The sequence below is a fragment of the Charadrius vociferus genome, unplaced genomic scaffold (genome assembly GCF_000708025.1).
Source record: "Charadrius vociferus isolate BGI_N301 unplaced genomic scaffold, ASM70802v2 scaffold88, whole genome shotgun sequence".
In the NCBI taxonomy this organism is placed as follows: domain Eukaryota; kingdom Metazoa; phylum Chordata; class Aves; order Charadriiformes; family Charadriidae; genus Charadrius; species Charadrius vociferus.
In genome coordinates, this window is record NW_009649619.1 from 3800546 (window position 1) to 3815921 (window position 15376).

The following is a 15376-nucleotide window of genomic DNA, read 5'->3' on the forward strand; positions in this document are numbered from 1 at the left end:
GACAATAGGTAGAAAAACTAACTTCAAACTTTTTTAAAAAATGTAAATATTGTATTGTAATGTTTTCTATCTTTCTGGTTGACATTTCAAGGTTGGGCTGGGATATCCAGATTTCATTAATTTCTTGTGCAGCATCAATCTACAAATACTTTGCTGACAAAGAAAGTATCAGCCTTAATATTTTAGAAAAGGCATTTAGATCTTAAATAAGTTGTCCTTTTTAGCTAGAAAATAATTTGATTTGCAGTTAGTATGGGATATTGCGTTGAATACTGTTTTATTAAACTTATTAGAGCAGCATGAGCTAGGTTAGGTAAATACTTTTCTCTGCAGGGAGAACAGAATGACTTTGGCTGCTATAATCCAATAAATATGAAAGTCCAGATGTGGCTGGCAGTGAATTTTTGTAACTTGGGTCTTTAAAGGGATATTTGATGAGGCCTTCTGAAGCCATGGAGAAACCTATAAGCAAAGATCAGCTTTGGAACAAACGATCAGATGGAAAGATGGTTTTCAAATGGAGTATAAAATATCTTCTATCACTTCCCTTTCTCCATAGTCTTAAATACCTTATCACAAACACTGTGTATTAGCCTTATTCTCACACTTTTAGCAGAGGGCAATTAACTGCATACCACTGAAGCTTGTTTTCAGTCATTTGAGGTAATTAAATGTGGGTTTTTTTCCCTTTCTTCGTTGGGATTTGCATTATGCCACTCAGAATGGCATGATTTTGCAAAAGTTCCCAACTCTTTGCAATGGAAAGAAATAGTTTTGAGTCAAGCTGAGTAAATAAATGTTTTTAAAATGACATAAAATATCGTATAAATGCATTCACCCAGAATTACTATATGCAAAGATTTTAAAGTATATGTTTAGCTGAACATATTAGGAAACAAGACACCAGGAAAAGAACTTTTATTTTCTCTGTAGCTTAAAATGCTGTTTATACTTGAAATATTTATGAAATCTTTATTTTTTGATGTTTGACCATTTTTATACTTGAATGTACAATGATGTCTGAAATCTTCTAATTATTGTGGTTATTCATTTTTCTTGTTTAACAATATATATATAAAGCATTTCAATATTTTAATCCTCTTCTTCCTCATAGGATTCAAAATGGGTAGAAGAAAAGCAGCTCTTAATCAGAACAAATCAGGAGCTGCTAGAGAAGGTAAGTGTTCAGGATCTGGGAATAATTTCACAATTGCTGCTCTTTATCGTAAAAGGAAATGAATGTACAATGTTCAGATAAAGTCTCTGATTAAAGTACCAATAAGCTTTTATACTCTTTGGGAATGGAAGATGCTCTTTATGGTGGAATTGTATGTTGTATAGCAACAGTAGGACCCAAGCTGGCTGATGTTTCTAGGGCCCAACAAAATACAATCTAAAATATTAAGCATAATGTGGAATTTCATATTTTGTCAGATACATGAAGATTTATTATTGTCCTGATCACTAATAAAATTGCCTGCTCCCTTCAGCCTTCCATTTTTTACAGTTTTTCCACACATTAAGTAATACTGATTGATTCCAGACTATTGTATCATTTACTGTCTGAGATACTCAGAGGTGAGCATCCTCCTTGTTCTTCACTGATATTGGTGAGAAAGTTAGCTAGTACTCAAGAAGTCAAAGAATTATTTTTGTTAATTAGTAACTCAATATTAATATAATAGGAATAAGGTAACCAAAGAAAAAATCATGACTAAAAGTAGCTACAGCTGGACTTAATTTATTCAGATACTTACATGGGTATTATAAGCATTATAGTACATTATGCCAGATGTTAAACTTCTGTTTAGTTTCATACAAATAAAAAGATCACCCAGTTAAGCTAGACAGTAGACCAAAGCTATTAGTTGGCATAATGAATAGTCAATTTTGACTTTCTTTTTTGTCATTGTTAGCACCCCAAAGCACAAACCTGGAAAATTAAAAAGTAGGCATTAAAACCTCTCCGTTAATGTCTTTCATATACTATAAAGAGTAGATGTCTAGTTATGCAAAGAAAATGAGAACAGTCTACCCAAATGTTAATGTAATCCAGTTTCATTCACTCGATTTTAAAAGAAAGCTTGTATTGCTCTGCTTATTTAGATACAATATTCATATCACTTGTCATACTACTTCCAGATTATTATTCTAAGAGATCATTGACCATTTTCGGCTGGCAGTTGTCACAAATACTTCCTGATGTGATGTTCCTTCTTTATCTCCAAAATATGTCCCAACATCTAATGAGAAACTGAAACAATTAAGTTTTGTCTAAACTCCTGGCCTGTAACTCTGTACAGCATCTTTTCCATTGCTTACGGGATATTGTGATGTTGTGTTTGTCTCGTAGATTTACAGAATGGAACAAGAAGAACATCAGCTGAAGAACGAGATGCAAGATGCAAAAGACCAGAATGAGCTGTTAGAATTCAGAGTGCTAGAGCTTGAAGTAAGAGATTCTCTCTGTTGCAAACTCTCAAATGGAGCAGAAATTATGTTTGAACCCAAGCTGAAATTCCTGTAAAGATTACTGATGTCTGGTGCATGTTTAAGGGAAATTACTTAGGTATCTATTTTTTAAATGTTGTATCTTGGGATAATGAAATTGATGCCACTGCCTTAATGTGTTTTGGAGAGAGCGCTCACTAATGTTTATAAAGATGTAATATAGCTAATATATATTGCATATAGTTTGTTTTTCATCTAATAAAATATTTTGTTTTGCAATATTTTGCCTTTTTTATTTGTTTCATTTCCATAACTGCTCCTTTCCTGCATGTAAAATCACTTGGTATGTATACTACAGCCTTGGTTGGTATTGTTTAAATTAACACACCTTCTCACATCTTGCATGCAGTGATCTGACTAAAGATCTGACACATCCATCACATCAATGTATAATGGCTTTTAATTACATTGATTTAAGATTGACAATATTCATATGAAGTAAAATGATCTTAAAAGAACACATTTTGATAGCAGCTTTGAAAGAATTTCTCTTACCTGAAATCCATTTTCTGATGGTATAAAATGATCATGGACTGGAAATAATTGGCATCAGTCAACGGAAAAAAGGAAAAAAAAAAAAAACACCAAAAAACAACCTTCTGAGGATGTCAAGGTTAAGCTGGTGAAGCACAAGTACAACTTTTGAAGGTGAAAGTAGTATGTTTCTGATAACAAAAAATTCTGTACTTTGCATAAATGAAATAACAGTGAAGTTATTTGTGAATAACAATTTGAACATGTAGCCTGTGATTACAGTAGAAAGCAGTGGTTCTCGTCACCTCGTAAATGGGGCCCATGTCGAGTTTAGTAACACTAAACTACTCGTGTGGGATGCACAGTTGTCACATAGTTGTATTGCCTGATAACACATCGTTCAGTTTCAAAGATCATCAACATTCTTAACACCCCTTAGAATAAACTCTCCAAGAAACCTGTCATTGTCATTCCTTCATAATTTTCATCATTCAGCGCATTTCACCAAAATTTTTGGCATGTGTAACTTCTCTGATAAAGATGAAAATGTCATGTCATCCTGTTATGTGGCCATTCTACTTTTTGTCTTTGACATTTCTTAATCTTTTTTTAATCCTTTATCAACCATATATTTTGATGTCATAACCCATTATATTCAAAATTATGAGTTTAGGTTATTAGAATTTCAGTGGATATTTGGGAAAATAAAAATAGTTTCTAAGATATATATCTTTACTGTTCAGTTGATTAATAAAATATAAAATAATGTACAATTTAGCATTTGAATTGACAGTTACACTGAAAACTGCTTCCTAACGTGCAAGTGTTCTTAGAAGTAAAACAATTCAAAAAATTTTCTTAGGAAAAGAGAAAAAAGTGCTCCAATACGTCCTTCATGAATCTCTTTTTCACATGGAAGAATCACATGAAAAATAACTCAGTGTGATGTGTCGAGTTTTGTCATGTGCCAAATCTTTAAGGACTTGTTTCACAGAATAACAATGGAAGTTTTTTTGTGTGATTGCAAGAAAAGATTTTTTTTTTTCCTTTGTAGGCAAGCATATAGACAGGAATGTGACTGACAATGTGAATGCTTTAGTAAAATCATGGATGATTCTGGTAATTAGGATGATATTTTTTTGAGAGCCATTAAATTATTTCAGATGAAAATTAGGCTAGAGTAGAAAACACAACCATTTGTCATTTAATGCAAGCAAATTCAGGTGAGTTTAATGCAGTAAAATAATTTTTAAAAAAATCTAAAATGGTAACTGAATTTGGACAAGAATTAGGCTTCTGGTTTTGGATTAAAACAGCTAGATCACTTAAGCCCATTTCAAAATTAGGCTGTTAATGCAAAAAAAAATATTTAAAATACAGCCTATGAGGGGTAAAAATGCGTAGAGTACAGTATTTTTTCCCTCTACTTTGTGGTTTCAAATTAGGTTTAAGGTAGTTAATGAACAAGAGTTTCAATGCTTTGTAACTTGCTTAAGTGAATGGATGCAGCCTGCCATGTCAGTTAAAGCACCTCGTTTTCTGATTTAGGAAATTGAGCAGTGCATGGGTCGTCATGGGGACTAAAATATTTGCAGTAGCTCTCTTTCATTATACTGTCAGAAATTGAAGCTCTTGTTGCCGGTGCCTCCTCTTGTAATATGGAGAGGATATCTGATCTTCCTCACTCGTGGTGCCACGGCCATAGAGAATTCAGAGTGCCTTGGTTGCCCACAGCCTTCAATCCAGCCATTTTCACAAGCACGTTAAAATTTATTTTAAGCAAAATTACTTATTTATTATTTTACTTCTGAGGAAATAAGAGGTTAGTATTTTGAAGAAACACATGAAAGTCAAGTAGATAAGCTGGATAAGCTTTAGAAAGACTGTAGTTTTAGATAAATGGGAATTTGTAATTTCAAGTCTTGGCACAGAGAACATCGTAAGTGTAGAGTAGTGCTGCCTTTCAACATATTCTGACATCCTGGGTTGTGCAGTGAAAAGGACTGGGGACTTTACATGCTCTAATAGAAAGGAAAACTGTAGAATAAACTGGGAGCAGACACAGCCTTAATTTTATTGAGAAAATCTTCAGTGATAGTACTATTTCATGATGGAGTTAATTTTTTTTGTCTCCAGTTTCTTCTTCCTAAATTGTTCTTTGTTCCATGAAAGAAAGCAATAGTTAAATAAGGTTATAATCAACATGAACTGTAGAGATTTTTAGGGCTCCAGTCAGTTAATTTGGCTAGCATGCAAGGATTCCTGCATCTAAGGAGTGTCAGTTAACTTTGCAGAAACTGTGTGTGCATGGAATCAGTTGGAAGTTAACGCCATTTTTGTGCTTAGCTAAAGCCAAAATCCTTCAAATATGGTGAAAGTAGAAGGAAATAGCATATATTTGGAATGCCAATAGGAATCTACCTTTTTGAAGTACAAGTATGTTTTGTAAAGATAGGAAATAGATATTTACATATAATCACACGTGTTGTTTTTAAACAAAATCTTTCCTCAGGAGAGAGAACGAAGGTCGCCGGCATTTAATCTTCATATAACCACCTTCCCTGAAAACAATGGAAGTGCACTTCAACTGTTCTGTCAACAGGAAGGAATAAAGGTATATGTAGAACATTAGTAAGAGTTGGATGGCCAGGAACTTTTTTGGAATGTCCGGCCCAATATCCATACAAATGGTTTACCATCTTGCTGTAGGGAAGAAAATCTGAAAAAATAAATAGAGTAAGAAAATATACTTTTAACTGGGGAAAGGGTTTCATAAGAATATGATTTAGTAGTCTGTCAGGAGTTCATCAAAGAAAATGAAGGCTGGTCAATCAAAATAGTTTACATTTTGTCTAGGGTACTCCTGTAAAAACTTTGCCAAGAAGAACGTGGATGTTGACGTGATTCATTGTCAGGCTTGCTATAGTACTTTGTTCCTGATATTAAATGTTTTAATCTAAGGTCAGACATACAATATTCACCTATTAATTTGCACCCAATTTAGTGAAACACCTGTGTGACTATTTTTTATTTTTTCTTTGCTAAGTCAATAAGCTTGAGTTATTTGCCTAGGCCAGGGCCTGGAAACATGAGGAGCCTGATCCAAAACTCATTCAAATAGGTGAGACTCTATCTAGCATTTTAGATCCTGCACAAGATAAACATCAGGATCTAACTTGCTTAGCTTCTCCTATGAGGAAGCAAGAATTACTCTTTTCACTTCTGTTCTCCCTTGAATAGGCTAGCTGTACAAATTTATTTGCATGCTGGTTCGCTTTAGACTGAATTCAAACTGGCCTTGTTAGCAATGTTGCACAACAGGCCAGAGTAACTTTCTACCAGTAACTAACGTGGAATATCTCTGTGTGTCATACTCCATGGCACTCAGTAGTAATTTATACCTGTATTTTTAATTGTGTTTACAGGTCCTCTTATGGAAGGTTTGTTTCTATTCAGTGCCTTAATAAGCATAATACCATCTATAGTGGAAATAAAGTGAAATTGTAGGCTGCATATTGTTAGGGAGCTGAGTAGTCTAAAAGACAAAAAGCTGAAACCTGATTCTTACCTACAGGTTTGGTTGTGTAGTCGTTTTCCAAACCACACCAAGAGTTATCAGTTAGCATATTATCTTTCAAATAGGGTCTCCATGGGATGCCAGACCTGCTTTTTAGCTTACCTGTTATTCTAATTTGCACGTTGCCTGTAGCAGGCACAGCTTATCAGGATCTAGAATTCATATTTTTTCCATTGTATTCTGTTGCATTCCTGAACAGAGGTGATTTTTTTCTGTCTTTCAGTTTGCTTGCCTGGAAGCAGGGGCAGTCACCTAATATGGGCATACTGTGAAATTGTCGACTTTTGATGTTTTCAGTGTCTTCACAGTTAGCCATCAGTAGCAAATTAGACTCGAGAATGATGCAAAATCTGATTTGGTTTCTAAATCTTTCTACATGCCTCATCATGGAAATAAATGAATTAGAATAAGATTTTTTGGCTCAATAGGTGCAACAACTTGCATGTCTGAATTCCATTCTTCGCTAGGGTAACTGCTCAGCTAAAGAAGTTTCCATTCAACATTGTCAATGCTGATCATAATCAATAGTTTTGTTTATAACACCAATCCAAACACAAGTGTGTGTTAAGCTCCACACCATTCTAATGTTTGGTGTGCACTGTTTAGTTTCCAATGTAACATTTGGAGACACTGCTGAAGTGTTTGGGGAGAGAGGGAAGAGAGGGAGGGGACTTCTCAGGATAGACCAACTTGAACACAACACATTATGCCTTTTTTGGAACCAGGATGGACTAATTTGTAGATTGTCTCCATATCTGTGTCTGGCCTTCAGGAAATCTTTCATTTCTTATTAAGCCTTCCTCACTGGAGTTCGTTAGGTACAAAACCATGAGGAAATATATTCTGGTGTAGTTATATAATTTGCAAGCATAGCTAATTTAGCTTTGAAAGTTTTTAAATATTAATCACTCTGTCTACCCGTATAATGCAGTTGCACAACACATAGATGCAAACCAACACGTTATGTACTGTAAGTAACAAAACTTGCAGTAGGGAGCCAAGACACAGCCCTGTGAAACGCCGGCATCTTCTTAGAAGTGCTGAATATGAGTAGAAGTGGAGTGCCAGCATTTAACAAGGCTGTCTTGCTTGACGCATGTGTATTAAGCACTTTGGACTAACACAAGTGGGTCTTTGCCCATGCTGTCAAGCCTTCCTACCTTCAAATAGCGTGGCTGCATAGAAGCTGTCAATGGGAGTGATCCCTGGTCCACGTTAGCTTGTGGACCGTACTTGGATACTTCAGGAGAATGTGATTAGTGTGGGTTAAACAGTTCCATGAACATTTCCAACAACTTTTTAAAGTAGAAAATGGAGTTCTGGGGCCTAGGAATGGCCCTTGGCACTGTGTAAAATACAGACATCTTATGAATTTATTCCTCTCTTTATTTTTTTTTTGTATCAGAGGAGTGTTTTCTTGGTTTCAGTGACTGGGCCTTATAATAAGGACGGGTTGTTTGCTACTTTTTGTGGATCTGTGGGCTGACTAGCAGACAAATGTGGCTTTCTACTCACAAAGGTTGTGAGCTGACAGTGTTTGGAGGAGCATGTTCAGCACACTGCATATTCCCTTCCTCTACTGTAAGGCTGATTTGAAAATCCACTCTTTTGTTTAACAAAGGAAATAATAACCCAAACCATGCAATAAACCTTCTTCGCAGTTATTTTGTTCACACTCTCTATCATTTTAACTTCTGTAGCTTGATGTGCTTGATGCTCCACTCCAAAAAACGAGAAAAACAACCAGTCCTTTAAGCCTGTTTACCAGTTTTGATCTTTTGTCTGCATACATCAGCAGGAGGGTCAACACGCATCATACAGGAACATTCTGCCCTCATACACAGACATCAAGGTTGCTTGCTATAATCGAGAGTGACATTTGGTTTTGTCTCTGAAAGTATCAATAACACTTTTGTAATTATGATGCAAAACTGATTTTTCACTTATTTACATTGCAAGTCTTTTTGCATGCAGAAGTGAATAAAAGGCATGTAAAAGGTAGCACCAAAAACCTGTTTCTCACTTACAGTGTAAAAAAAATGCATTGAACATCTTTTTCAGGACGTGAATATATCTGAACTTATGAAGAAGCTAGATATTCTTGGAGATAATGGGGTAACAAATTTTTAATTTCAAATATACTTCCAGTTTTATGGTTATTTTGAAGCATTTTTTTCCCCGCAGCAGAAAATAACATTCAAGATAAAGCACAGAGTGATTTTTATATGCCTGTATTTGTATCAACAATATGAATGGTTAGGTACTAATTTTACAAACTTAAAAGAAAATCAGTTAAGATGATGCTTGTGAAAAGTGTATTTTCTCAAGATAGGATTTGATCTTGACTGAATGACATGTAAAAAAGGCACTGTAGTAGGCAGAGGGACAAGATATAAAACAGGATAGGAGAGGAAAATAAGGAACTCAATGCCAGACCAAGTTTTTCCTGATTTTTTTCTCTTGAGTAGTAATAGTAGCGATTCAAAATCCCTGACAGAAACCACTTAATCTTCATTGAATAATGAATTGCTGCAAAAGTGTTGTGGGAGTGGTGCACTGAAACAGAGTGTAGACTAAGTGCCCTTCGTCTAGCTCTTAATACTTTCAATCATGGGAACCTTTCTGGGCCCGTTTATAAAATGCTAAATGTTATAGCTGATTTATTCTTTAAAGTACAGTTAAAATGTATTGCTTGTGTTGAAGGATGGATTTCTAATCCAATTTAAAATGTATCTTTTTGTGTTTTAGAATTTGAGAAATGAAGAACAGGTTGCAATAATCCAAGCTGGGACTGTGCTTTCCCTCTGTGAAAAGGTAGAATTCAGTAAAGATTTTTCTCTGCCTAAAGGCTGACCATGTCTTCTAAGGTATCACATAACTTTGCCAGGAAAGCATGGCTTTTCTTTTTTTTTGCCTGGATTTGGAGCATGTATTCATCCTTACATGATTGTTGGAATTGTGATGTCTTGAGGTAAAATCAAACTTAGAAAATAAACCCAGTTTAAAAATAAAAATGTCTTTTGGAGATATTCCCTTAGAATAAAGTACTAGAAAGCCACTTAACAAAAGAGACTTCTTTCTCAGAAACGCCAATGTCCTCTGCTTTCTGGGAACAGCGTGTTGTGGAGTCCTCTGTAAGTTGTACCACCATGGTCCATTTTGGGTCCATTTCTGGGTATGTAATTGCCAGCTCCAAGTGGTCTGTGGTCCTCTCCTCCATAAATTATGGGGCATAGATAGCAAAAAAGTAGTTTGTACAAGACAGGTAATCAGTCAGGTCACTCATTTCTGCGTGACTAGTTCTTTACTTCTCCAATTACAGAGAGAAGATAATCTGCATGGGAGTAAAGATGACATTTAGAACTAAGACTTGACTTTTTCTCTGAAGAATCTTTGTCCATACTTTTCATAGGCTTCTATTAAATCTTTCCTAGATGCATTTTTGACATTCAGAATCAGAACTTAAAAATTAAAATTTAAGCATGTTGTAATAATTGCTTTAATTGGTATAATTTTGATAATCTACTTATCTAAATAATTTAACGTAGATAACCTGAATTAGGTAATCATTGATTTAAGTGAGTAATTGCTATAAGCAAAATAAAAATGAGGAAAAGCACTAAAATCCCTATGTTTTTCATTGCATTATAGCATTAAAAAGAGGAGGTTATGATCATAGCCATTTACATCCAATAAGGAAAGTGGAAGAGCCCCATTACACAAGGTTAAGATAGAGGGCAAAACTGGCCAAACTTTAGGGACTGACTCAATTATTATTCTTCCAGTAAATTAGCTCTTGTGCAAAAAGTGCCACTGGAATTATTGAGATTGTTTCATTTGTGTCAGTGGTGCAGAAAAGAACATACACTTTGTTATCTATAAGTTATTTCCATTAGCAACTGATCACAACAATAGAAGTTTGGAAGCTTTATCAACTGAAATAATTCCTTAAATGAAACATACACTTACAATGGAGACTTTATTTATGCTAAAGTTGGTCTATAATTTCACTTTGCATATGATTTTTCTTTTTTTGACAAAATTTCTACCAGTTTCTAGTTTGCCTTAACTTTTTTTTTGTAGTCTTATCATAATCTGATTATTACAGAAATTGAATACTCCATCAGAAAGGTGGAGATTTTAGTTTTATCTTCTATAGGTAAATAGACTGCATTGAAAGAATGAGATGAAAGTAGTTCATGTTATCTATGGACTTGATCCATTTTATGTCATTTCGGTGAAGTGCCCCACAGTAACCTAGTAAGTACAAGCTGATAGCAAATTGAATCAAGAGGGTACTCTGAGAAGCATGAAACCTTTTCCTCTTTTTCATGGTGCATATTTGAGGTACAGGCTAATCAAGTTACTCGATTTTCTCCATAACGGAAGGCACTATCCATGTCCAAAGTTTACTAAGAATAGCAGAACATAATCCTATGCTGTCCTTAACAAAACAAAAATGATACCACATTTCATAATAGTGTGTTTTACAGCACAGATAAAATAAGGTAGATAGAAAGATAAGTTAGCCCGGGTGATTCTTCTAACGTAAGTTCTATGGGGTGCATACACTGAATTTAGATTAAAGGAAATTTAAAGCAACTCCACTGCCTTGTCTGGTGTAACACAACCATCTCAGATGTCCCTCTAAACAAGGGCGAGACAGCTTCTCATGTGCATTCCTATAGTTCCTTAATTACAAGAAACTATCATGTATCATCATCATCTCGTAATGGGACCATTTGGTAGAGAAATGGTACTACAGAGATGTTTGTGCTGGTTATATTCACACATGCTAATTAATCACACTCAATGTTTATTTAGATCAAATCTATTATATTCAGACACTAGAAGTGATCTTTTGGAAATCAAGCTGCCAGGCAAGAAAAGTTTCTGGGTTCTGCTGGAACAGTTTCAGGAGCTTATTTTGAATGTCACAACTGATTACAAGTCCTAAATACATGGTTGTCTCTTCTGTTCCCCTTGGTTCCAGAAAGGCTTACAGACATAAGATCATCAGAATCAGTATTTAGTTTGGCATATCATTCATACCTTCAAAAAAATTAGACCTCTAATTTTTGCAAATAACCCTTCATTTGCAAATATTGAGGGTAGCTGTGAGAGATGCTGAGGACTTCCCATTTCTATTGATTTCAAGGGTTCAGAATGCTCACTGTCTCGCCGAATCCTTTCTCAGCGGTGAGGCTTTCCTTAGGAATATCTTCAGTCTGTCACCTTCAAAATGAAGAAAACAAAGAGGATGAGAATAGAATCACTGGGGAATACGGAGTTCCCCGCTCACTTTTTTAATCTCTGTACAAAGCTAAACCTATTAAGTAGATAAAACAAGTTTCTGTGTTTATCCACTAGTTTTTTAAATAGTGGAAGGTCCAAAAGGATGAATTAATGAATTCACATTTTGCTCATTTGTAAACTTATGTTTACAGTTTTCCTATCTAAATTTTTGGAAAAAAATGGGTATGTCGTTAATTCCTTTGAGTGTGAGATCCAAAGAGGTCACCAAAACTCTAAATTTAACCAGTTGGTGTGTAATGCTTACCAAAAGAATTAAATTAAATAGGAGTAATCTAGTGTTAGTAGTAAGCAAAGAATTTGAGGAAAGTGATAATTCTCAGTGGCAAAGCTACAGTTGGTCTTTTGGGAGCTGGCACTACAAAAAGAAGCATTAGTCTAAACTATGGTCTCTGTAAGCTAGTCGTTGATCCATGTTGTAGACCAATAAGGAAATGAAACAATTCAGAACTGAACGTTCCCATCCTTTCCAATAAACTTAAATGCTGAATATAAATATAATCCTGGTGACAGTAATTAAGCAAGAACCTTCTGTCTATGCATTTAGCTATTACAATATGTAATTTTACCTTTGGAATGCAATGGCCATTCTTCTTAATTCTGATTAGTTTGTTTATCACAAGAATGGAAAAGGATTCATGGCAGCAACTGCATGAACTTCCATCTGTCAGTTTTATTGTTTGCTCTATGTTACCAATGTTTTAGAAGTGAGCCTCTTCCCACGAAGGGTACAGCAAACTGCAATATAAAGGATTGAGTTTGCCACCTTGTCTTTTTTTTTTAATTGCCATCTAGAAATGGTTTCAGGGCTGGTGCCCTGAAATCATATGATGGTTTTGCAAATCAGGCCAACAAGCATTGGGTATATCGAGTCGGAAACAATCAGGCTAATTTTGCATTCTTCACCCAAGTCTATTTTGTATCTTGAACTTTACAGGGGGAAGCCCCTTTCATTTATTGTAGGAAGACAGCCTCCACTTGTTAGTCTTTAGTATGTTTCTGCCGTCGTCCATTCTGCCTATGTTTTCACTACCTGTTTATTCATGTGTAACTTCAAAGTGAATATATAGTAAGGGGGAAGCACGTGCCTGGGAGTTTTGGCAACAAACTTGCAAAATATTTGGTGCAAATTTTTCAAAGCTCTGGGGTTTTTTCATCTTTTTTTTTTTTCTTCTTCACACTGCTATGTTCATGTAGTGGTTAAAGCAGATAGAGGGGACAGAAGCTGCGCTGACACAGAAGATGTTAGACCTGGAGAATGAAAAGGTAAGGAACAATAACTAACAATATAATTTATTTAGCAAAAGCCCATCTCAAGGGAATGTATATAAATTTCATCGCAGGTTGATTTGCTGCCTTTCTCTGCTTAACAAAGATTGCTTCGTGGTAAAATGGGTGGGAGGTTTCTAGAACAATTTATTGCTTGTATTCTTTGGGGTGGGAGGTAACTGTCAAAGCTATATAACAAAAATAGCAAAAGATATACAAATTCGGACACAAAAGCATAACTTTATAAAGCATATTTACAAAACAGTGTGAAATTGTCTTTGTGCTTTCTCTGTGTATTAATTTTTCTGGCAACAGCATCTCCTTTTTAATCTTGAGCTCATGTTAAATTGTCGAGGATATTCCTTTGCTTTCTGGTATTCAGCTTCTGGACAAGTTGTAAAGACCTCTTACTCCATATGACCTTTCTTGCCCCAAGGTCTTCATGCTTAAAGACAGAATGTTTTCTCAAAAGCAGTTCTGTCTTGCGTAGCAAACTCAGTGCTATACTGACCTTATTTTTCCATATGCTGAACAAAAAAGTTTTGGAGTGAGTGTTTGGTTTTATTGGTTTACCATGCATGCTATGCTCCTCATCTTCAAATGGCTTTAAAAACACTGATTAATCCTCGCCACACCTTTTACAGGTAGATAAGTAATCAGCATTACCTGCATCTTAAAGAATGGGAAAGTGATACAGGAAGGTTAAGCGATTTGCCCAGGGCCACTGAAGAAGTGTGTATTTGGGCCACAATCAAAAAAAGAAGTGCTCAGACTGTGTTCTCTGTTGAGTGTAGCCTATCAGACTGGTTATGCTTTAACATAGGTATGATCCTTTCCGTGTTTAGTATTTCTTTATTTTGAACTTTTTTTTTAAGGAAAAATGCAAAGCTTTCAGAGAGGGAAAGTGCCCAACAATACTCAATTTTTTTATAAAAGGATTTGGAAAACAATAGTTTATTTCTAACTTGGTTTGTTATCTTCCCGCTTATTATCTGTGGTGTTTTCAAGTCTTGCTCTGGATAGCCCTGTATCTATTTGTTTAGCATAGCAGTCAGGGAGTTTGTGTTGCCAATGATTGACTCAATTGTGAAATGAGTTTAGAAACAATATTTGTGTGACACTTTCAGAAGGGCTGAGCACTGGTTTAGTTGTCCTTGGAACCCTCATTAAAAGTTTGAAATCCTATTTTTGTTTCCTTCCCTCTTCCTTTTTGTGGGCAGCCTTTGCAGTAGCTTTTGGAGAAGCAGCATGATCAGGGCAGCTGCATTGCTATTCTGGGGCTTGTTGGCAGCTCTGACCTTCTCTATAGTCTTGGGCAAGTCAGTCTACTTCTTTCACGTCAGATACTTGTAACTACGTCAGGACCAGGTCTGTCCTTTACTACCTGTTACACAGCACACGGTGGTATTGCATCTTATAACACAGCCATGTAGCTGTTGCTGTAATCCATGTAAGAAAATAATGCCACCTGGGTAGTCAAGGTGGGATTCAGTTGCATAAACCTGGTGTTTAATGCCATATTACGTTCTTCAGAGTTCTGGAGATGTCCACAAGGGGCTGAGAAATACATCCTACAGGACCTGTTGGAGACCCCTGCTCTTCTGGACCAGCAGCTGAAGTAGCACCCCCTAAAATGGCTTAATAGCAATAGATGCCCATCTGTGGGTAACTGAATTCCATCCCCAAGATCAAAGTCTGACTTAAACTTTGGTTCTACTTCCAATATTAATTCATAGGTAATTAAAAGAACTCCAAGTTTACAAAAAAAAATGAATAATAGGCATTATAGTTCTCATACAGAGAAAACATAGCAACTTATTCCTCTGGGTCCTCTCATACTGGTCTTGTACGTTGCTGCTATCACCAATTATGAGCTGTTCTTAACAAGTGGGAGGTCATCTGTAGTCATTTTATGCTCTGTGCCCCTCCCACGCATTAATTTGCTGATCACTACGGATTTGTTTTAAACCGGAGTTTGGAGTGAGAATTCATCATCATGGTTTGTGCTTAGGCAAATTCTATGCCAGTACTACACAGCTGACAAAAACTGCCGGAAGTCCACATATATGTCTGTAGGTAAAAATTGGACAAATAAGTGACTTCGGATCAATCCCATATCCAATGAAACTAACTAGACCGGCGACATTTTTTTTTTTTTAATACTGTTAATAAAAGCTACAATCAATCATCTTAAGAACCCTATGTATTTAATTTGGCATTTATTCTATATGT

At 35.6% G+C, this 15376-nt stretch overlaps 1 protein-coding gene across 1 annotated transcript in view; it reads left to right on the forward strand.

The window, feature by feature from the left end:
- The window catches only part of JAKMIP1 (janus kinase and microtubule interacting protein 1), an 86346-nt gene that overhangs the window by 50101 nt on the left and 20869 nt on the right, over nt 1-15376 (forward strand). Inside the window, exons 11-16 of the mRNA XM_009890536.1 lie at nt 1115-1177; nt 2354-2452; nt 5498-5599; nt 8624-8677; nt 9311-9376; nt 13073-13141. Of these exons, the coding sequence (XP_009888838.1) occupies nt 1115-1177; nt 2354-2452; nt 5498-5599; nt 8624-8677; nt 9311-9376; nt 13073-13141 (453 nt within the window). The remainder of the gene's footprint in view (nt 1-1114; nt 1178-2353; nt 2453-5497; nt 5600-8623; nt 8678-9310; nt 9377-13072; nt 13142-15376) is intronic.